Source organism: Papaver somniferum, chromosome 1 (assembly GCF_003573695.1).
Source record: "Papaver somniferum cultivar HN1 chromosome 1, ASM357369v1, whole genome shotgun sequence".
In the NCBI taxonomy this organism is placed as follows: domain Eukaryota; kingdom Viridiplantae; phylum Streptophyta; class Magnoliopsida; order Ranunculales; family Papaveraceae; genus Papaver; species Papaver somniferum.
In genome coordinates this window covers 10,650,291-10,670,506 of record NC_039358.1, presented here as the reverse complement: position 1 = coordinate 10,670,506, position 20,216 = coordinate 10,650,291, and the positions used below count along the sequence as shown (strand labels likewise).

Genomic DNA, 20,216 nt, shown 5'->3' with positions numbered 1-20,216 from the left:
AGTCAAAGCCTTTTCTCTCAGAAAGATAGGATTGACAGGCTATCCCATGACTCAGAGTTAGATGTGATGAGCAAAGGAAAAGATATGACTATCACTTGCAACTTCCTCAAATCAGAACATGACTCCTCCACGTGACTAATTACCTAGTATAGTTCCATGGAACTATCCCATCAACAAAGTCAACATAAATTGATTGTTCGGCTATCGCGGAGGTGTATTCATTGCTTTGCTAGCGCTAGAAGATATCTTTGACCATCCTACAAAATAAGAGATAAATCTTGATTGATAATTTTGCTACAAACATTCATGTGAGTCCCTGTCAAGACACCTAGTAGACACAAAATAACAACTTCATCTTGTCCATGAAGACGCATGCAGCCAAGACCTTGACATGAATTTATACAGACGTCTCAAACCCACAGAGTATCGTTTTTCCCACCATGAAGGATCAATCTCGAGTCTTACAAGGGTATTTATACAACTTCCAAACATCTTGAGTTAATCATACCCACATTACAACATGTTATTACTTGGGTACTGAGAACTATAGATCGATCTTTGCAGTAGTGAGGGGCACTTATCTGTGACTCGATAAATATCTCATCTCTGTTCAATCTCTTCAGATTCTTTTCCGTCAGCTTTTTCTATGTATTCAGCAATTGCAACAATAACCCATATCCTGACAGAACACATAATGATTTAAATATGAATAGTTTCAACCCTATAAGATGTTTTAGGGTTTTATACACGTGCACCAGGACCATATCAAGTATAAGAAGCATTCAAGTTATACTTCAACAATAAATGCATGCATGAGACAACCTAAGGTTCACAATCGGATTGAGGAGGAGTTTATAGTTTCCATTCTACTCAGACGCGGCTCATACTTTAGTCATATAACTCGAAGAGCTGGGAAAAGTAGAAAATTCGACAACACTCCCCTGATGAAAAATGTCTGTATACGTCTATCCTATCATGGTTTAAAAAGTAATTATGTATCAAAATACGATTCAAGAAATATCATCAAAACACTTGAAGGAATTGCTGCTAAAAATCTCTGGATTCCCGAGTTCAACTTCACGTGGAATTATCACCGAAAGAACAAGCTCCAAATCCTATTTCTTTCTCTACTAGATGAAAGAAAGATCTTTTCTGTTCGATAGTTGGGTTCAACCACTGAAATCGGATGTCAAACGAAGTTTCTACAACCTTTAGTGTAAAGGTCGCGCAAGGGAGAAACTCCTATTATGAATTTAGCTTAGGGTTTTCACTTACTCGCATAACAGAAGGAGAAATATAGGGTTTGTATTAAAATCGAATTCATAAGGGTACCCTCTCTTTACCAGTTGCATACAAATTTCAACCCTAAAGAAAATCATCCAACAGAGCCCCCTAGAGAAAATCTCTTGCTTCATGTTCAACTGCTTCACCTTTGACCTTTGCATCCCGAGACGCCTGCTTAGCATGTTTCATCTCTTCATCTACCATATGTTCCTCCAGAATAAGAACCTCTATAAAAATGTGGACCTAAACCCAAATCACCCCGATGTACCTTAACATAATTATGTCACTCTCACAACCACCTCAAATTTCCCAGATTTACAAGATCATCAGAAGCAAGACCGTTTAGATTTATTCTCTTCATAACGCCAAATTCTCCATGAGTATCTCATCCGAGTCAGAAGTGCAATATGGATAACAAAGTAAACACCAATAGTCCAGAAATGCACTCTGCCTCACATCTTTCGGATTCTCCAACACCAGAGTTACTGATAATTGGGGACTGTTGCACACTTGATCCACCGAAAAAGATAAGGTCATCCACTCTATTATCAACATTTTTTTTTTGAATATTATTCATAACTGAGCCTAAAAACAAGGAAGGAGTTAGACAATGTATATCAAAAAATACAAGAGTTGAAGATGTATATAAAGAACGGCTAGGGTTTTGGTCGACAAGAATGGGTCAAGTCTCAAAAGCGAAGCCCGTCCTCACAACTACATCCCTAACCTTATTTCAATAAACCTAATCCACGTCTTCAAGGATATTCAGGAGTTTACATGGTTTTATATTTTCATGAATAATTAAGAGAAGACATACCTAAGGGTAAAAACGTATAAGTACGCCACAGACGTGTTTTGGATCAAGGGGATCAAATTCACAAGCTATGGAAGGTTAATTAGGTCATAACACTCTAAGGGTTCTTTTCCTAAGAGTCTCAATACATCAAGAGTTCAAACGCAACAAGGACACCTTTTGAAAACAGATATCCGTACATACCATCGCGAAGACTTGAAAACTGATGACAAACCATAAGGAATTTCGGGGTACTTCCTGAAGAAAATATGTTCCCCTATATGTTCCAAAAAATATACCAAAACTGCGCTTCAAGCGGACAAACAAGCTAGGAGATGTGGTCCAAACACCAAAGTCAGTGCAATCTGAAAAATTCCTAAAATTTCATACGGGATTTCCGAAGTAAGATCAAGCATACGCCATCAAACAACTAATATCACAAATAATTAAGAAAAATCATAAATCAATTATAGTCAATGTAAAAAGTCATTAAAATATTAAATATAATTACCACAAGCATGAAATATGGCTTTCTCCGTCATCACAGTGTTCGGGTTTAGCCCCTCGTGTCGAAAACACACTCAAAAATATTGTTCATCGCTAAAAAGGTGTTTACAATGAAGAAATAGAATAAAATAGTTAATTTGCAACCACAGCATATCCGTTCCACACTCGTCGCTAAAAATGATTTCTTCAGTTGCAGAAGGTTTGTTGCAACCAAAAAAATAATTGTTAGAACAGTTCTCCAGGGTGCCAAATGTTCTTGCAGAAGGTTTGTTGCAACCACGATAGTTCTCTGCGCCTTTTTTGCGGAGTCAAATGTTCTTCAGCTTCGTCTACTTCCTCCTGCTTCCTTAACTTTCTTTGCAGCGTGATTTCTTCGTGCTGAAACCTCTGTTAGGTCCCCCAGACCCTATATCTCCCTCACTTTGACTTCACCCTACACTATTTATACACACAGGCCAGATAAATCTCTCGAATATCTTCCCGAATTTTTCTTTGTCTAAGTTACGGGATTTATTCCCTTTATTTTATTTGCGCTTTGTGTCTGATTCCTCCAAACCTTCTCTTAATTTGATATAGTCAAATATAACAGGGAATATTTTCTCTACAACCTTCCAAAATAATCAAAACAGGATCTAGGCTATTTGCATGTTGTTGTAAATAACTTCTCCCTCCCTCTTTTAGACAACTACCATATACAAGAAGAATTTGGTCAGTTTTTTAGTTTCCAAACACGTAATTCTTCCTGGATGTTAGGTAACAATGGAATCCCCGTGTTAAACTCTTCCAAAAACCAAACTAAACTCACACAGTTGATTCAAGTATTTTCCCGCCAATTTTCGTTTTCAAAAGGGGAAGGAGACGGTTCCCCTAGTAATTTTGCTTGTGCTTTTAACATGTAGGGGTGCCCTTATCCAATTGAGAGATGCCTTTAGAAATTCTTCTTGGTGCCTTTATAAATTTCCTGGGTACCTTCAACACATTTCTTGGGTGTCTCTAACACTTCTCCAGGGTGCCTTTGGTAATTTCTCCCGGGGTGCAAATACCACATTTCGACCCAATTTTCCACACATATTTATTTCTCCAAAAACAGTTATAAAGACATAATACCATAATAAGTACAAAAATGAACACTAAAAATTTAGATAACATCCAGCCATAAAAATGTGTCTATCACTAAGCCTCAGCCGGTCTAATGCTAATCCGAGCTAAATCAACTCATCTGAACAGTCTTGTACAAACATGCGACTTAGGCACAAGCTTTACCTTGGACACATGCCTCTTTCTTAGCATCTCAAACACACTCAAGGTTAGTTAATTGATCCTGAAATGTTCACGTTTATCCAAAAACGTGGATGAACACCCTTGATCTCCTCATACACAACGAAAGGACCCATGAAAAATAATACGGCTTCCATTTGACTTACGTGACCGCCCGGGAAGATGTGAGCTCCTCTCATACTCTAAACGACAATTTCTTGCATTTTCACGTGACTCATCCTAGTCATGTTGCAAATCAGATAATATATCTATCTTGGCCAACATCAGATGAAGAGAATATATCTCTCATTCGAAACATAATTGCAAAGAGTGACTCGTTTAATTATACGTGTGATAGATACCCTGCATATTTCTCCCATGGATGCCAAGGTTTTGGTTAAATCTTACAGCAAATCATTTCCATAGAAAGCGAATTGATTGTTCTAGTTCGTGTACATATATATATAGTTTTCGATTTCATCTTCTCGTTAAACTTTTTCCAATTTTTATTTATTATTGAGAATTTTTTCTCGAACCGAATATCAATAACAATTATAAGATTCATTCTCATTAGTTGGATTCATTCTCGTCATTTAAATTTATTTTTATTATTCGAAATAATTCTCATTCTTATAATTTTTTTGATTACTTTCACGCCAATAATAATTATAGATTATTCTCACTGTTAAAATCCATTCTCTTTATATAACAAATCAGATATAGGCCGATAACGATTCTTCATTTTCATTGGATCTAATTGAATACGTTTTCAAATTAATCGATTCAAATTCATCCGAGGCCGATATATATCAAATCTCAATGGATTGGCTTAGTCCCGCTGATACTCGACTTGAAGAAAAAAAAACAAAAAAACAAACAACTCACCGGCATAACCATCTTCTATCACTCCCTCGATACCACCACTGTAGTCTTTTCTCTATCTCTCTCTGTAACGTCGTCCGATTCTTCTCCAGCCAGCAAAGTCCGTCTTCACCAATCGACCAACTCCAAGCCCAATCACGAATGAAATTAACTCATCCCCTGATGATTCCAGAGAAGGGGGAAAGATACTCATAAAGATATCATTATTCGCAACACCACCTTACCAACACCCTCGATTCGATGCAATTCAATCCCAACTCCTTCAGTTGATCAACGATTCGATGTAAGTGGAAGAAGAGGGAAGAGTTCAGTAGATCAACGCCAATACAAATCCTACATCTACAGATTATACACCACCTTCATTAGATACCTAACGTTTCAAGTTTCTTAATCAATGGTAAGTTTTCTACAAATTTTGTCTGATCTTTATTTTCTCAGTAATTAGGGTTTTGATTTCTATTTATTTTCTACTAATTAGGGTTTTGATTTCTAAATTTTGTAGGGTTTTGATTTCTTATTAGGATGTCGATCTCTTACTTTGGGTTTTGATTTATAATTAAGATGCCGATTTCTAAGAGGGGTTTTGATTTCTCCCCCAGGGTTAGGTTTTCAGAGTACATGACTTCATCATTGCAATTCGATGGTTGTTATTGTGAATTTGTTCATCTTTTCAATTTGTTTGTTTTATCACTCTAGTTCGTTTTGGTTTGATTTTATATAGATATATTAAGCTGCACTTACGATTAACAGAAAGTCCATATCTAGGTTGCTTGAAAAAAAGCTATCAATAAGACATAAGAAAACCATTTGACTTAAGAAATACTGGTGATATTATTTTTACAGTTGAGAATAATTTGCTCTTATAGTAGCCTGCAATTTCTCTAACTTTATCCAGTAGTTGTTCCAACTAAGTGGAAGTTATTGCTAGCAGCAACCATTTCAGCCTATAGCATACCGTTTTGGATTATCTTGGTCATTTTGGGTTGGTAAATAATTGAACAATCCTATTTAATTTTTTATAAGCCCTGATCTGTTTTCTCGAGTTAGTTGCTGCAATGAATTTCCTATCCAGGAAGATGACCAGAAAACTTCATCAACACTCATAAGTGACGATGAAGTTTTATGGCAAACTTAAGAACATCAACTTCATGAAACTATTGCATAAAGAAATGATATAGCAAACCCTATGCAATTTAATGTTCGTGACCAGCAAAAGTTGGAAAGATTGGGAGACCATCATTAAAGTGAAAATTTGATCTGTGTCATAACATTAAACCAAGAACTCAAGAACTTTGATTTATATGGAGATTGTCATTAGACTATCATTAGAAGTTTTATTAGATAGAACTTTTTGATTTTGAATCCATAGAAACTCCCTCTAATAAAGTCCCCGAAATTCCTAGACTCTCTCAAACTCCCTAGACTAAAAACTCCTAAACTCTCCTAAACTGCATATACTCTCTCAACCTCCCTCCAAATCCCCAGGGATTTAAATATACTAAAAGCACCCAAAGTCTCTCACGACTAACCCCATGTTACTGATTTTGTGTTTTCTTTTTTTTGTTAATTCAGGCACCAAAAAAGGTGAAATCTGGTGGTGCGAAACAAAAGAAGAAGGTCTATCGCTAGTACCTATCACTATCATCTTCTGCTAAATGATTGGTTTCTCCTGCTAGTTACATTTCTATTGTGTCTGTTTACGATTGTCTGTAGTATACTAGTATGTCAATTCACTAGTAACTAGATAAGAAAAAGTTATATTCAATAGACTACGATTCATAAGTTAGCCAATTCCTTTGTCATGGCAATATAAGGTCTTTTTTTTTAACCCACAGAGACCTCACTCTTGGGCAGTAAAGGAGCCATTTTACCTGCTCACAGCATTTACGGAACTGCATAAACATATACCCATAGGCTGTATAGCCAAGACTCATAATAATTTTGCAGGATGGTTTGCGCCTCAGCAACCAGCGAAGTGCTTTTACTACTGTAACTCGGTTTATAGTTACAGATATTTATCACCTGCATACAGAAATGATCATTTCGTCTTTATAGATACAACCTCCACGCCAAAGAACGTGGGATTGACACGGGGGCTTGCACTAGATGTATGGATGAATGCTAACAAAGGAAAACTGGTTGTTATGTTCTCAGAATTAAATGGAGAGCCGCTATTCGAGAATGGTCCCAAACTTGTAAATGAGTGTGTGGTAATAGTTTGTTCTATAGAAGCACTCAGGTACAAGTCTTGGAGTGAAAAACAAGTCCTTGATAGGGATTCCTTGATTTACAGGGTCAAGTGATGCATATATATCATCTGTTTTTTTGCCTGTAGATTAGTGTATTAAACCTTAAAGTTGAACATTGATTTGGTTTAAATTTTCAGAATGAGTTCATCTGGACACTTCTCTACAGATGTTAAAGAAGTTTTTAGAGGAATCAATTGGTAAGTATACAATACCAATAAAGTTGTCGTGGGCACGATTAAGCGCAAACTCAATATTCTATATTACCTAATTGAAACACCAATTTGATTGTTATTTTCATTAATGACCACACCCTCATGAATTACAAGCTCATCGTCTGTCTGTGTTCTAGTAACTCTCATGCTTGTCTAAAGACCAACCATTAGTGCTGCACCTTCACGTGGTGTTGTGATCACTAGTTTCACTCTTGCTTATCATCCATGAAAAACTTTTATTTAGTCCATGCGACCACTGTTTCTAACAACGAAGGAATTCATAAAATGCTACACGCAGAGGCTGATAGAATCCAAGCTCAGGAAGAGCAAATATGCGCCCAGAATGAGGTTATCAAAAAGTTGAAAGAAGATAGTGCAAAGGACATAAGAAACATGCAGGATATGATGTTACGTTCTCTCGGTCTAAACAACATTACCGCTAATGGAATTGAAAATTGAATGCTATCACATTAATGTTCTAGTCTTAGTATTTTTTTTCTTTTCTATTAGTGATATTTATCTATTTATTTATTGGTAGAGTTCATTTATCAGATTTTTTCTAGTTTGGATCTTGTATAAACAACTTATATTGATGGGTAATTGTTTTTTATTCAACTTATATTATTTATTTAAATGTTTATTTGTTTATATTTATTTTTTGTGTAATAATAAATCTAGGCTAGTCACTAAAGAAAAAATAGTGCCGAGTTTGGTATGATGGGAAAATAGTTATGGTTGTCTGTAATAATTTTTGTAGACGACTATATTTGCAGCTAAAATTGTTTTGGAGACGATGATATTATTTATTGAAATGACTATACAGAGACAATCCTAATTGGTCATTATACGTACTTTTAAAGACGACTAAATTTTGTCATTGATTTTATTTTGAGACGAAAGTTATTCCGCTGCTAAATCATTATTTTTTTCAGAGATGAAAAAATTTCGTTGCTAAAATTATTAAAGTGACGAATTTGTTTCTTAGCTATAAGTACATCTTGAGACGAATAAATTTCGCGGCTAAAACTATTTTATGAGACGAATTTGTTTCTTCACTATAAGTATATTTCGAGACGAACAAATTTCGCGGCTAAAGTTATTTTAAGTGATAAAATATTTTCCTCACCAAAAATACCTAGAGTAACAAATTCTTCGTCACAAAATTAGTGTACAGTGTCAATTTTGTTTGCTCACAAAAAGATAGTTTTGGTGGAAAAAAGACTTATGTCGCTAATTAAAAAAATTCGATGACGATTTCTTAAGGACGTCATAGAACACTTTCAACGACTCACTATAGGTGATGAAGTTTTTTGGGTCGCTGAATTCTTTTTGCAACGAAGAAATTGGTTTTCGTGACACAATATTTTTCCACTAAAAGCGACTTTTCTTGTAGTGGGTGCAAGGCTTTAGATCGAGAATGGTCGATGTTGATCGCTTTTTGAAGTATGCTACATTCATTATCTGTCATCATTCTTGTAATGCATACGTTACAACGGATATGTACTTCAAGAATGTATTGAAGTATTGTGAACTTCCTTAAGATATTGTGAATGATAGAGACTCACAGTTTACAGGCAGATTTTGGACTGCCTTGTTTGGATTGCTTGGATCTGAACTAAAGTTTTCTATTAGTAATCATCCTCAAACCTATGGTCATACGGAGAGGATAAATGCATTGCCAGAAGAGTATTTGCGTCATTATGTGACTACAAGTCAGGGAAATTGGGTGTCGTTGATGGGTACGGCCCAACTTTGTTACAATTTGCACAAGAGTTTGAGTCATTTTAAGTTAGCAATAAGACAACAACCATTAACCCCTTATGAGGTTCCAAATGATAAGAAGCAAGGCTCCTGTCCAGCAACATATCGCTATACAAGGTTTACAACGGAGATGCAAGCACATGACAGTTTGTCCAAGGCAGTGAGAAGAATGAATAAATTTGATGATTTACCTCGCAGAGATGTGGAATTTGAGGTGAGAGATATGATATTATTGAAAGTAACGCCACATATTTGGAAGAATATTTCTAGCAAGACAGTGAGTGCATAGAGGCGTAATTCCAAGATATGATGGTCCTTTTGAAGTGATGAAAATAATTGGTAATAAGGTGGCTTACAGACTCGTTTTGCCGGAACGATTGTAAGTGCATCCCACTTTTCATGTCAGCTTCTTGAAAAAGTACCATCCTAATTTGCTGGACATTTCGAGACAACAAGGGAAGCGTGCACCACTAGTAATCAGATCGCAGTTTGACAAGCAAATAGAATGTACACTTGATGATCAATTTGAGGGGAAAAGCAAGAAGAATATGAGAAATTATTATTTGGTAAAGCGACATGGTTTACCAGACTCCAAAGCTTCTTGGGAGAAAGATACTACATTGTGACAATTTGAAGAACAAATTTAGACTTACCTACAACAAAAAGAATTGACGAGATCGTCGAGTTCAGCTAGTGGGGGAGGTCTATGACCGGTTGGTCAAGCGGCCTAGTAATAAAGCGTTAAGATGGCGTGATACTTTGAACATGGCATATTCCAGAGATGCATGGTGCATCCGGAGTTTCAAGGTAGGCCAAGGCATGCGAAAAATAGGGTTTGGACATGGCCACATATGCGAGATTAACATCAAGAGGTACCAAATGATTTTGGCACATAACCTGCGTGCATGAGGCATGCATGGATGCAAGAAAGGCTTGCATAAGCACACTTACATCATTGGGGGAATGATGCTCGACGTACTTTGGTTGGGCAAGCACATGGTCTTGACAATTATAAGTTGGTTACACAGAAGTAGTGTTTACTTTATGCATTCCTAAGCCTAGGAGATGCTTTTTTGGTTTTAGGAGAGGAGTTGGGAAAGTTGGCACAATTTGCCAACTACCTTTTGTAGAGTAAATTTGTAACTGCCAGACAGTTACTTGTGTATAGATTTTTGTAAGGCCATAATAAAAGCTTGATCTTGTGATTGGTTGGATGTACGGCAAGAAGAGTTTGTGTAACCCTAAGTGTATTGTAATAATTAGTCTTCCCAGTGAAGATTACCCTTTGTTCCTTACGTGCGCATCGGGTTGGGTGGTTTTGGGGGAGAGCTAATCCGCACCGTTTAGACCGTGAGTGCTGCAGACATTTGATGTCCCGCCGGCGTGGCCAGACCGCCTCAGCTCCCTTGTTGCCAAGGAGAACACTCTTCGCTCAACCAACTATACTGACATTTCTGCTTTCCATCTCGCTTCAGATCTCCGCACTAATCCGCTTCCCCGATGACACCCCTGCCAAGTACATCCCTCTAGCGGTGCCGTCCAGTCCGGATTAGGCTTCCATCAAGATTAAAGTTAAGTTTTGTTGGTGTATTTGTCTCTTTATTTTGGCTTACTGTTAATGCATCAAGCAGAGTGTGTATACTGTTTTGAAGGCTTTATGAGAAGTACCTCTATTTTATATGGGTTGAATACAGTTTTAGCCAAAAAACTAAGAGATTGGCTAAGGACGAGTTGACTGAAACTGTGTCGTGGAGCATAATACCATTTTTAAGGTTAGATGTTGCATTTGGACAATCTAAACCCGTGACACTATCTAGTTTATGTTAATTTTGTCCTTATAATTTTGCTTGTTACAGTGTTATCGTTCAAAGTCAGTCGTTTATCGCATTCCCACACAGTGACTTGGGAGAAGTTGGTTTTCCTCCAGGGATCCGATAGTTGAAATCCTGATTTTTAACAGTGGCTAAGATAGGATTGCACGTTGTTGAGTGCTATCCGGTTGAACTAAGAAAATAGTAAAATGCCAAAAGAAAAGGAAGTGGAAAAAATAACCCTTATGTGCAAGCACGAAACTGGGTATATCTCAAAGCTAATATGGCATTTCAAAGGGACAAAGAGTAATAACTGCACTTGAAAATATTCAAATACTGGTCTCCAAAGTCCAGGTGGTCCTTATAGTCTACGGAGACCCAACAGAACCTTAAGTCTCTTTTTCCGCACCCAAATGCGTAATGATCCTCGTCGTGCACATTAAAAAACAAATAAAAACAAGTCTTAACTAACTATTGTCTTCTATAAATATTAATGCACCCTTACAAATTTGGAACTAGTCGTCTATTACTGTAGTAAAATAAGAAATCAGTTCAAAAAGATCGTAAAATAAGAAGGCAAAATGAAGAATCTGCTCACATGCATTGGTTTCATATGTATTATTTTTTTTGGGTTTTGATAGTTGACTTGAAACTATGGGGTTGTATATGTTCCCCAAAAATTTAACCTGTTAGATTTCAGGAATCTAACCTTGGGTAAAACTCAGATCTACCGGGGATCATTAAGTTGTTTGCATACTTTTGAAATGCATTAATTTCTGATCCACATATCAAAAAATGCCGAACAATTAAAAAACGAAACGATAACTTGGGTCTTAATTGATAGCTTTAGTCAACAGTAAGTATTACTACTTTTTTACTAAGAACTACCAAGATTTTCAATTCTATAAATGATACTAGTTCGTAAATCATCAGACAAACCAAGCTCACGTTATAACTATCTTTATAGCGAAGATATATTGGGGTAATCAGGATGAGAAAATCTTTTCATACTTATCTCTTTGCAGTATTTGTTAGCCTGTCTCTCTCTACAGGTAAGGAGCTCTGTACAAATAATCTTTTACTTGTTCGTCCATATTTTCTCTGTTTCCTTCTTTCAATATCATGCCTTATATTTTTTGTTTTTCTTTATCATCATTAGTTTTTATCAGCATACTTTTGATCATCTGTTGATTGGCAAGTGTTTGTTATCACTACCATGATAAGCCACCACCACGCACCCAGTAGGATGAACGGCCCATAAGCCGTCTTCTAATTTCCTGACGTCCATGCATGATCTCATGACTAAATTTAGTAATTAATTCTACTGATTGATGTATCTCACAGTAAATGTTATTTAATTATTTATATTAGTTTGAAACAATGTTTTATGTGGATGGTTATAACGATTCCGATGGTTCAAGATCGTGACTTTATAATGGCTAGTGTGCTGGATATGATCAATATTTATGCATGTTATAACGATTCCGATGGTTCTCTTCTCAGTAGTCACTAATGCTTCTCGGGTGATGAACATACATTTCTAGGAGATGAAATTTGTAAATAGCGGTATTTGTTTATATTGCAAACCATCAATAACTTAATGTTTTCCTTCTCTTCAAAATATCATTATCATAAATTTTTGACTGAATCAATGGCTGTGATTAAAATTATTGCTAATGGTTAACAGTCGTGGATTGATAGTGGAAAATAGGAAAAAAGCTAACTCCATGTGTCTGACCATGAAGCTAATGATCGACAATATTGCTAATGTGTGCGGGACCTACCTGCAGATATGGTTTCAGCTGATGTTCTGGACCCGGAATCCCAATCACCCTGGCCGCCATCCTGCCCAGAAGGAGAACATGAGTGTAAAGAGGACGATATATTTAAAAGGAAAATTTGCTCCCCACCAGATGATATATGCCCTTGTATAAATTGTTGTATAGACCCACCTACATGCAAGAAATGCGATGATCTACCTGCACAGCCTCCACCACCGTCGTCCAGACCGTTCCCACCGTCTCCGGATCCAGATGACTTCCCTCCGCCACCGACACCTATATGGCGGAACGACTTATGTTCCCAATTGGATGAAAAGTTTAAATTTCCCACTAGAAAGCCTTGCGAAGAAGCTTGTAAAACAGGTTGTGACTGTCTTTGTGAGGCAATGGGAAGTTCCGTGATAGATCAATATTGCGAAAAAGAAGCTCCCAAGTTAGATCGCTGCAGATGTTGTTGTAAAGATGTCACAGAAGTAGAAAGACTTCAATTATCAGATAGTGGAGGAGAATCAGATGCCCCTGACTTTCCACCGTCAAACAAAGAAGAAGAATTACAGTATTAAAATACCAAGTTAGGCACCACGATAAAACGTTATGACAGCTACCGCGTAAATCCGTAACGCAATTTTATTTACAACTGATGGTACTAGCTAGTGATATTTATCTGCAGCCAGCTGCAAGGATAAAAAATGGAAAGAAAAAAAAAGGATTAGCAAGAAGCACTAGTAGTTCCCTTCAACTAATTAGTATGTAGGTGCGGTATTGGTATATGCTTATGTTCTATTCTTAGACATACAGCAAGCTATTGCCGTTTTTTTATTCCCAACGTTGATCAAGCTGCACTTCTCAAATTTTCGTTTGATCAATAAACTTTAAGTTATTTAACTTCTTAAACGGTTTCATTAACTTTATAATGACATGTCTTAATCAAGGTAGTAAATATCGCGTATCGGTTTCTTATCGATCGGGTCTGATATATCAATACAAAAGATTATATCGATTTTTATCGGTGATGCATCACTAGAATTAGAATTTCAAATATTTATAAAATCATAGTAAAAAATAATAAGAATCATATATATATATATATCAAATTCCCAAAATACAAAAGCATTGTGATTGTTGTCTTATTATGTCGGTAAATCTTTCTTGTTATCCTTCACTTCTATCTTTTACAATTTCATGTCTTGCAATAGAAATATGGTTTCCATTATATCGTACCATATAATCATTGATTTTATATCATAGATATATTAGGTCTTTTTACCTTCTTCAAATGAAGTTGTACTTGTTTGCAAAGACTATATGCATGTTGATGGAAAATTTATTCACTGAAACCGATATTATAGGTGTATAAGTAAAACTGATATATCGAACCGGCATGTACAACCGATAACATCATTTCGTCTTTGTATCACTCATACTTTCGATATTGTATAGGTATTTTCCGATACCCGAAGAAAACCTGTATTATCGGCTGGCACAACCGATATTGACTACCTTGGTCTTAGTGTCTTATAACTATTTTGGCATGAGTTTTTACCTATAGATTTGCAAGCAAAAGGTGAGGAAGGATGTGTTGGTTTGGGTACATGTAAAAATAACAAAGAAAACAAATTGAGTATTGAGTGCTTTTTATTTATTTTTTAATTTCTATTATAAAAAAGGTCATTTTTAAGAGAAATCAGATTTTATTAAGAGATTCTCCAATGGGATGTGTGTGAAGAAAAAAATATCAATCTACGTAAGATCCATATTCATTTCCATAGATTCTTTCTCCAACCCAAACCTCTTTAACTAGTAAGCAAGTGACGTAGCATAAATTTAGATAAACATCCTCTTGGCCAATCTTTAAAAATAATTTTTGAATTTTACTAAATCATTTTTTTTATAACAAGAAATTTACTGCTTATTGGAAAGTAGTGTTTTCGATGTAGAAAAATTATCAAACTACGTGATACTTATGGATTCATCTCTAACATATTTAACAACAACATCCGCAACTTGATTGTCATCTCTACTGACGAAAGAGAAATTATAAAAATTAAAGAAAATACTTAAATTTTTTATTTATTTTATTAGATTTCTATTCTCCTACTATATAGACAATGGATCTTCAGTGATGGCTTTGACCACCAGTTGTGCATTAGCTTCAATATGAATTTTCCTTGCATGCAATTCTCTAGCCCACAATAGTGTTTCCCTTATAGCTAAGCATTCTCCTTATTCTGGACTTAATTTAGACTTCATCATCATAGGTACCTAGAATTCATTGGCATGCCCCTGCGTAATCACGCAAAACAATACCAGTTTCATTCAGTTTAGTAGTATGATTAAAGAATGTATCTACGTTAAATTTAAGAATACCTTGTTCAGGAGGCAACCAGTGAGAGATGCCATCATTAATGCAGTACGGAACACTATCTAAATTTTCAAGCAAATGAGAACTTAGATGATAGCGGATTTTGTTAATAAAAGTGAAAGTATTAATATAAACTCCCTGAAATACTACATCTCATTTGTTCTTCCAGATGATCCATGCACCAATAATTAAAAAAGGGAGCCATCTGTCATCTATGTTGTCATCATCTCCTGTGAACCAACTAGTAACCCATGCATTCGGTTACGTTATTGCAGTGGCTTCTGACTGCATCAATTTATATAGTAATTCCTCTCCACACGGAACGAGCATGTGTGCAATCGAAAAGGAGATGCTCTATAGTTTTAGTGTGGCGACCACAAGAACCACAGTGAGTATCAATGTCACCATTAAAAGCACCAAGTTTGTATCTTGTTGGATGACATTCATGTATGCATTTCCAGGAAAATAGCTTTACTCTATGAGCAACACTAGATTTCCATAAAGTTTTCCAAACTTCTGTAGGAATACTTCTTCTATTCACTTGAACTTCCGTTGAACATGTTGTTAGGTGATTATGAGCACTTTTAATAGAGAATTTTCCATTCTTAGCAGGAGTCCAAATCATTATATCTTCTTTCTCAACATCAAGAAATAATGCTTGGATTCTTCTTGAAGTATCACTATCAAATAACTGATCTAAAAGTGCAACATTCTAAGTGTTTGTATCTGGAAGAATAAGTTCAGAAACATCTTGATAGAATTTGTGTAATTCATTAATAGGTAACAGTGGGTGGTTTATACCTGGTATCCATTTATCCAACCAAATTTTGGTTGTTCTGCCATTATTGATCTCCATGGAATAGTTTTTTTTGGATGATCTGAAGACCTTTAGTAATCCTACTCTACATATATGAACAATTCTTTGCTTCAATTTTTTGATGAAGTAAATTACCTAATTTAAACTATTTGCTTCCAAGGATTTGAACCCATAATTTCTATCTTCTATACAAACTCTCCAGGCTAATTTAGTAAGAACTATTAAATTGAGTTTTTTGAAAAGACGAGGGTACCATAAATATACCACAATATTAAACTTTTCCACCTATAAGTCCTCTTTACCGAAAATGATCGTCTATGGAAAAAGGCGAGATAATACAACAAATCGGTATTTACACTTTGTGTGATCATCTATGGATACGATATCGAGAGAATAAAACAATCAAAGTGTGACTACTTGATAATAGGTTCAGACTTAACCAAACTCTATAAGATCACTATCAAGTAATTTAGGAATTAAAATTTGTGCAATTTACTTTAAATTATATAAACAAATATAATTACGGAAAACAAAAGTAAATCACACAGCAAGATTTTGTTAACGAGGAAACCGCAAATGCAGAAAAACCACGGGACCTAGTCCAGAATTGAATACTCTCAGAATTAAGCCGCTATAAAAAATCTAAATCAACTTCTTATAGTTGATACCAAGCATCTAAATCTGGTTCACCTAGTTTCTTCAGTATCCCTGCGCTTCCGACATTCGATAAGTACACGTACTGTAACAATCCCTTTTGATCATAATCCAAACAGGAAAGGAATAACAAATATGTATGGAAACTACTCTTTTCAAATGCATTGATTTGATTTTAACAAATGATCTTCCGTTTAGTCTAATAAACTCCTTTGTCGGGTTTTAGATATGTCTATCCAACAACTACCGAAATAGCAAAGTTTAGACTTTGCAATCAACAATATAGAATCACCAAGAAACTATATATATTGATGCCGATCTACGCAACTAATCAATCCATTAAATACGAAATTATTTGGATCCCAGCCAATCAAGGTTTGTGCACCAAAGTGTTGAGAACCAATAAGAAATCTTCTTCGTCTTCAGATCTTCTTTAATCTTCAATAAACACCTTCATAACATCACTTGAATCTCTTGTTATCAATCACACACAAAACGGAGTCTGTTAACAATGGATTATCACAAGATGTCTTTAGATCTAAAAAGAGTTCTAAAGATCCCGTCGACATTTCGGTCTAGTTTGAGTGAATCTTATATCAGAAGAGAAGATTCTCAAGAATAAAAAAACTTGGTGCAATCAAAGTTCAGCAACCGTTAGTCAATCAAATAAAATCGAAAACTAATAACACTGCAATTATCTAGTTTCCCACCAACGGTACTCGTAAATCTTCTTGATCCCACAAAAGTATTTAAACGAGGGTCCTAAGATATATTATTAAGCGCATGTTCAAGTTAGAACTCTCCCCAGTTGTGTTGTCATCCTCTCGCAAGAACAAAAGAACAACAACAAAAACCAACCTTTACCGGAGAAAGGTTAAATCTGTTTTTACTAATACGTGCTAATAGAAAAAAGTTAAAAACCCGAAACACATATGCTTTTATGCTAAACATAACCCATGTAAACATAAATTGATTTAACATATTGTGACTTTTCCACATATGAGTTTCAATCGGAACTCCTTATGATCCTTTGATAAATCCTACCAAAAAGGGATAGAACTTAATCCCTCTATATCAAAAAGCCACACAAACCATAAGGGTTCACAACATATACGATCGAATATTAAGGTTATGAAAACCGAAATCAGACATCTCATAAACCGAAAACACATAGCAAAATATAGACATTCAAGCACATGCTATGTAATCGGAAACTATCACAAGAAAAATTATAAAATAATAATTTTATTCATAAATAATGAATTTTATTCAAAATATACCTTATAATAATCGAAATAAATCAAATATTGATGTCTATTTTCTTCTCGAATAAGAATTAAATCTTATTATTTGAGCAACTTAATCCTTCATATCAATATTAGAGGAAGGTAGATTATTACTCTCGTTCTTCAACTTGTAAATATATTCAAGTAAATAACCTTGTTGCTTGACCAGAATTACTTGCAGTTGAGAGGTCTTCGTGAAGGATTCTGCAAGTACATGTAGTTTTGTCTTTGATTGAACACAAAAATGTGTCAAAGCTTCAATACACTGATCTTTCTTCAGCATATTTTCTATTTCCCTTTTGATAAGACAATCTCTCTTTTTGATTTCCAACTTTGAATTAGCATCAAGATAAGGTGCAGACTTATTGGATAAGAGATCTTTCGGTTCACACATATTTTCAAGGGAAGACATCGGATCTTGATTCATAGTTAGGACAAGGAGTGGCCAGAGGATGACAAAGATATTTTTATAATTTTTCATACTTCCGAAAATATAATATTCCTATAAATATGAATATATTTTCCATTACTAGCTTTTATTCCCATAATCTATACATCAGTGCACTGATTCTTACTTCCTCACACACATATTAGGCCCACAAGGTGAGGATGTAATTCTAATATCGATTAGGTTATATTAGTATGAGATTTTATCTCATTATGGTTTTTGGAAAAACCAGTGTGTTCTTGATCTAGTATCGTATGAAAAACTCTTTTCTTGTTACCTCGAATTAACGAAGTATTTTGAGATTGGTTTGAGTTGCATATGCATTCTTCAGCAATCCTGTTTTTGAGACAGTTTTTACACTTTGTCTTATTCTACCCTTTACCATTAGACGAATTTTCAACATCAGAGTACATATCCATTTTTACAATGGTTAAATCGCTAATAGAGGAATAGGGAATCATATTGACAGATACTGCAATATTAGTCGTTTCCTCTTCTTCAGAATCATATGAATCAGAGATTTCGTCTAGAGTTACATCCAATGCCTTGCTCCCAGCATATCTTCTAAGATTAGGACAGTCTTTATCCATATGACCAAATCCTTTACATTAAAAGCACAGAGACTGATATTCATCATCTTCTTCCTGATCCTTGTTCTTGATGGGAACATGATCATGAGGTCGAGAGGATCAATGAGTATTTTTTTTATGAATCTCTTATTTCTTTTCTTCAAGAGATCTCGAAACTGTCTAGTTATTAGTTACAATGATTTTTCAATCTCATCATCGGAATTTCCCGCAGTTCATCAGAATCATCTATCAGTATATCTTTCTCCATTGGAGCTTTTGGAAGATTTGCAGCTTTAAAAGCAATTCCTTTAGATTGAACTGACTGAGATTCATGATCAAAGATCTTTAAATTTCCGACAAGTGTGCTTCGTGAAAGTGTTGACAGATCATTTGATTCTATGATTGCATGCTTCTTGGATTCGTATCTAGATGGCAACGATTTGAGAATTTTACATACTATATATTTTTCAGAATTAGTATTTCCAAGAGAAAAAGAAGCATTAACTATCTCAGTGAGTTTAATATGAAACTATTCAAAAGTGTCGTTTTCATCCATTCGAAGGTTTTCCCAATCAGACGTGAGAGTTTGAAGTCTAGCTTCTTTCTCTGATGAGTTACCTTCAAATATGATCTGAAGGTTATCCTAAGATTCCTTCGAAGTTTGGCAAGTTGATACATGATGTTGTAGATCATGGATTACATCATGTATAATGGCATTCAAACCATCTGAATTCTTCTTTGCAAAAGTCTTTTCTTCGCCTAGATAATTTTAAACTCAGTTTCTCAACCTTTTATTTTCGGGAGATATAACCATCGACGACCAATAACAAAGTACTAAAGTCTCGTGATTGAAGAAAAAACTTCATAGAAGATTTCACCATAGATAGTTTGTTCCGTCAAATCTTGGCAGTATGTTAATCGAAATCGATTAATGTGAACTCGAATTCATTTCTTATAGTTTGGATCGCACCAAAGAAAGATTGTTAGATTTTTTCGTGTTTGACTTCTCTGATACCAATTGAAAAGATGAGGGTGCGCAAATATACCACCCATAAGTCCTCTTTACCGAAAGTGATCATCTATGGAAAAAGTCGAGAAAATACAACAAATCGGTGTTCACACTTTGTGTAATCCTCTATGGATACGAGATCGAGACAATACAACAATCAAAGTGTGATTACTTGATAATAGGTTCGGACTTAACTAAACTCTATACGATCACTATCAAGTAATTTAGGAATTAAAATTTGCGCAATTTACTTTAAATATATAAACAAATATAATTACAGAGCACAAAAGTAAATCACACAGCAGGATTACCGAGGAAACTGCAAATGAAAAAAAAACCCCGAGACCTAGTACATAATTGAATACTCTCAGAATTAAGTCGTTATACAAAATATAAACAAACTTCGTATAGTTGATACCAAGCAACTAAATCTAGTTCACCTAGTTTCTTCAGCATCCATGCGCTTCCGACATTCGATAAGTGCACGCACTGGAACAATTCCTTTTGATCGTAATACAAACAATAAAGGAATAA

General features: G+C 35.2%; 1 protein-coding gene and 1 long non-coding RNA gene across 2 annotated transcripts; both read left to right on the top strand.

The window, feature by feature from the left end:
* The first annotated feature begins 4,650 nt into the window (after window positions 1-4,650).
* On the top strand, window positions 4,651-7,268 carry LOC113279128. Its single transcript, XR_003325642.1, has 2 exons — window positions 4,651-5,120; window positions 6,296-7,268. It is a non-coding gene; the product is annotated as an uncharacterized LOC113279128 (long non-coding RNA).
* A 4,433-nt stretch (window positions 7,269-11,701) lies between these two features.
* On the top strand, window positions 11,702-13,374 carry LOC113325927 (sperm mitochondrial-associated cysteine-rich protein-like). The gene is made up of 2 exons (XM_026573768.1): window positions 11,702-11,808; window positions 12,547-13,374. Exons 1-2 carry the CDS (start codon window positions 11,748-11,750, stop codon window positions 13,098-13,100), a joined length of 615 nt encoding a protein of 204 aa, XP_026429553.1. The 5' UTR covers window positions 11,702-11,747; the 3' UTR covers window positions 13,101-13,374.
* The last annotated feature ends 6,842 nt before the right edge of the window (window positions 13,375-20,216 follow it).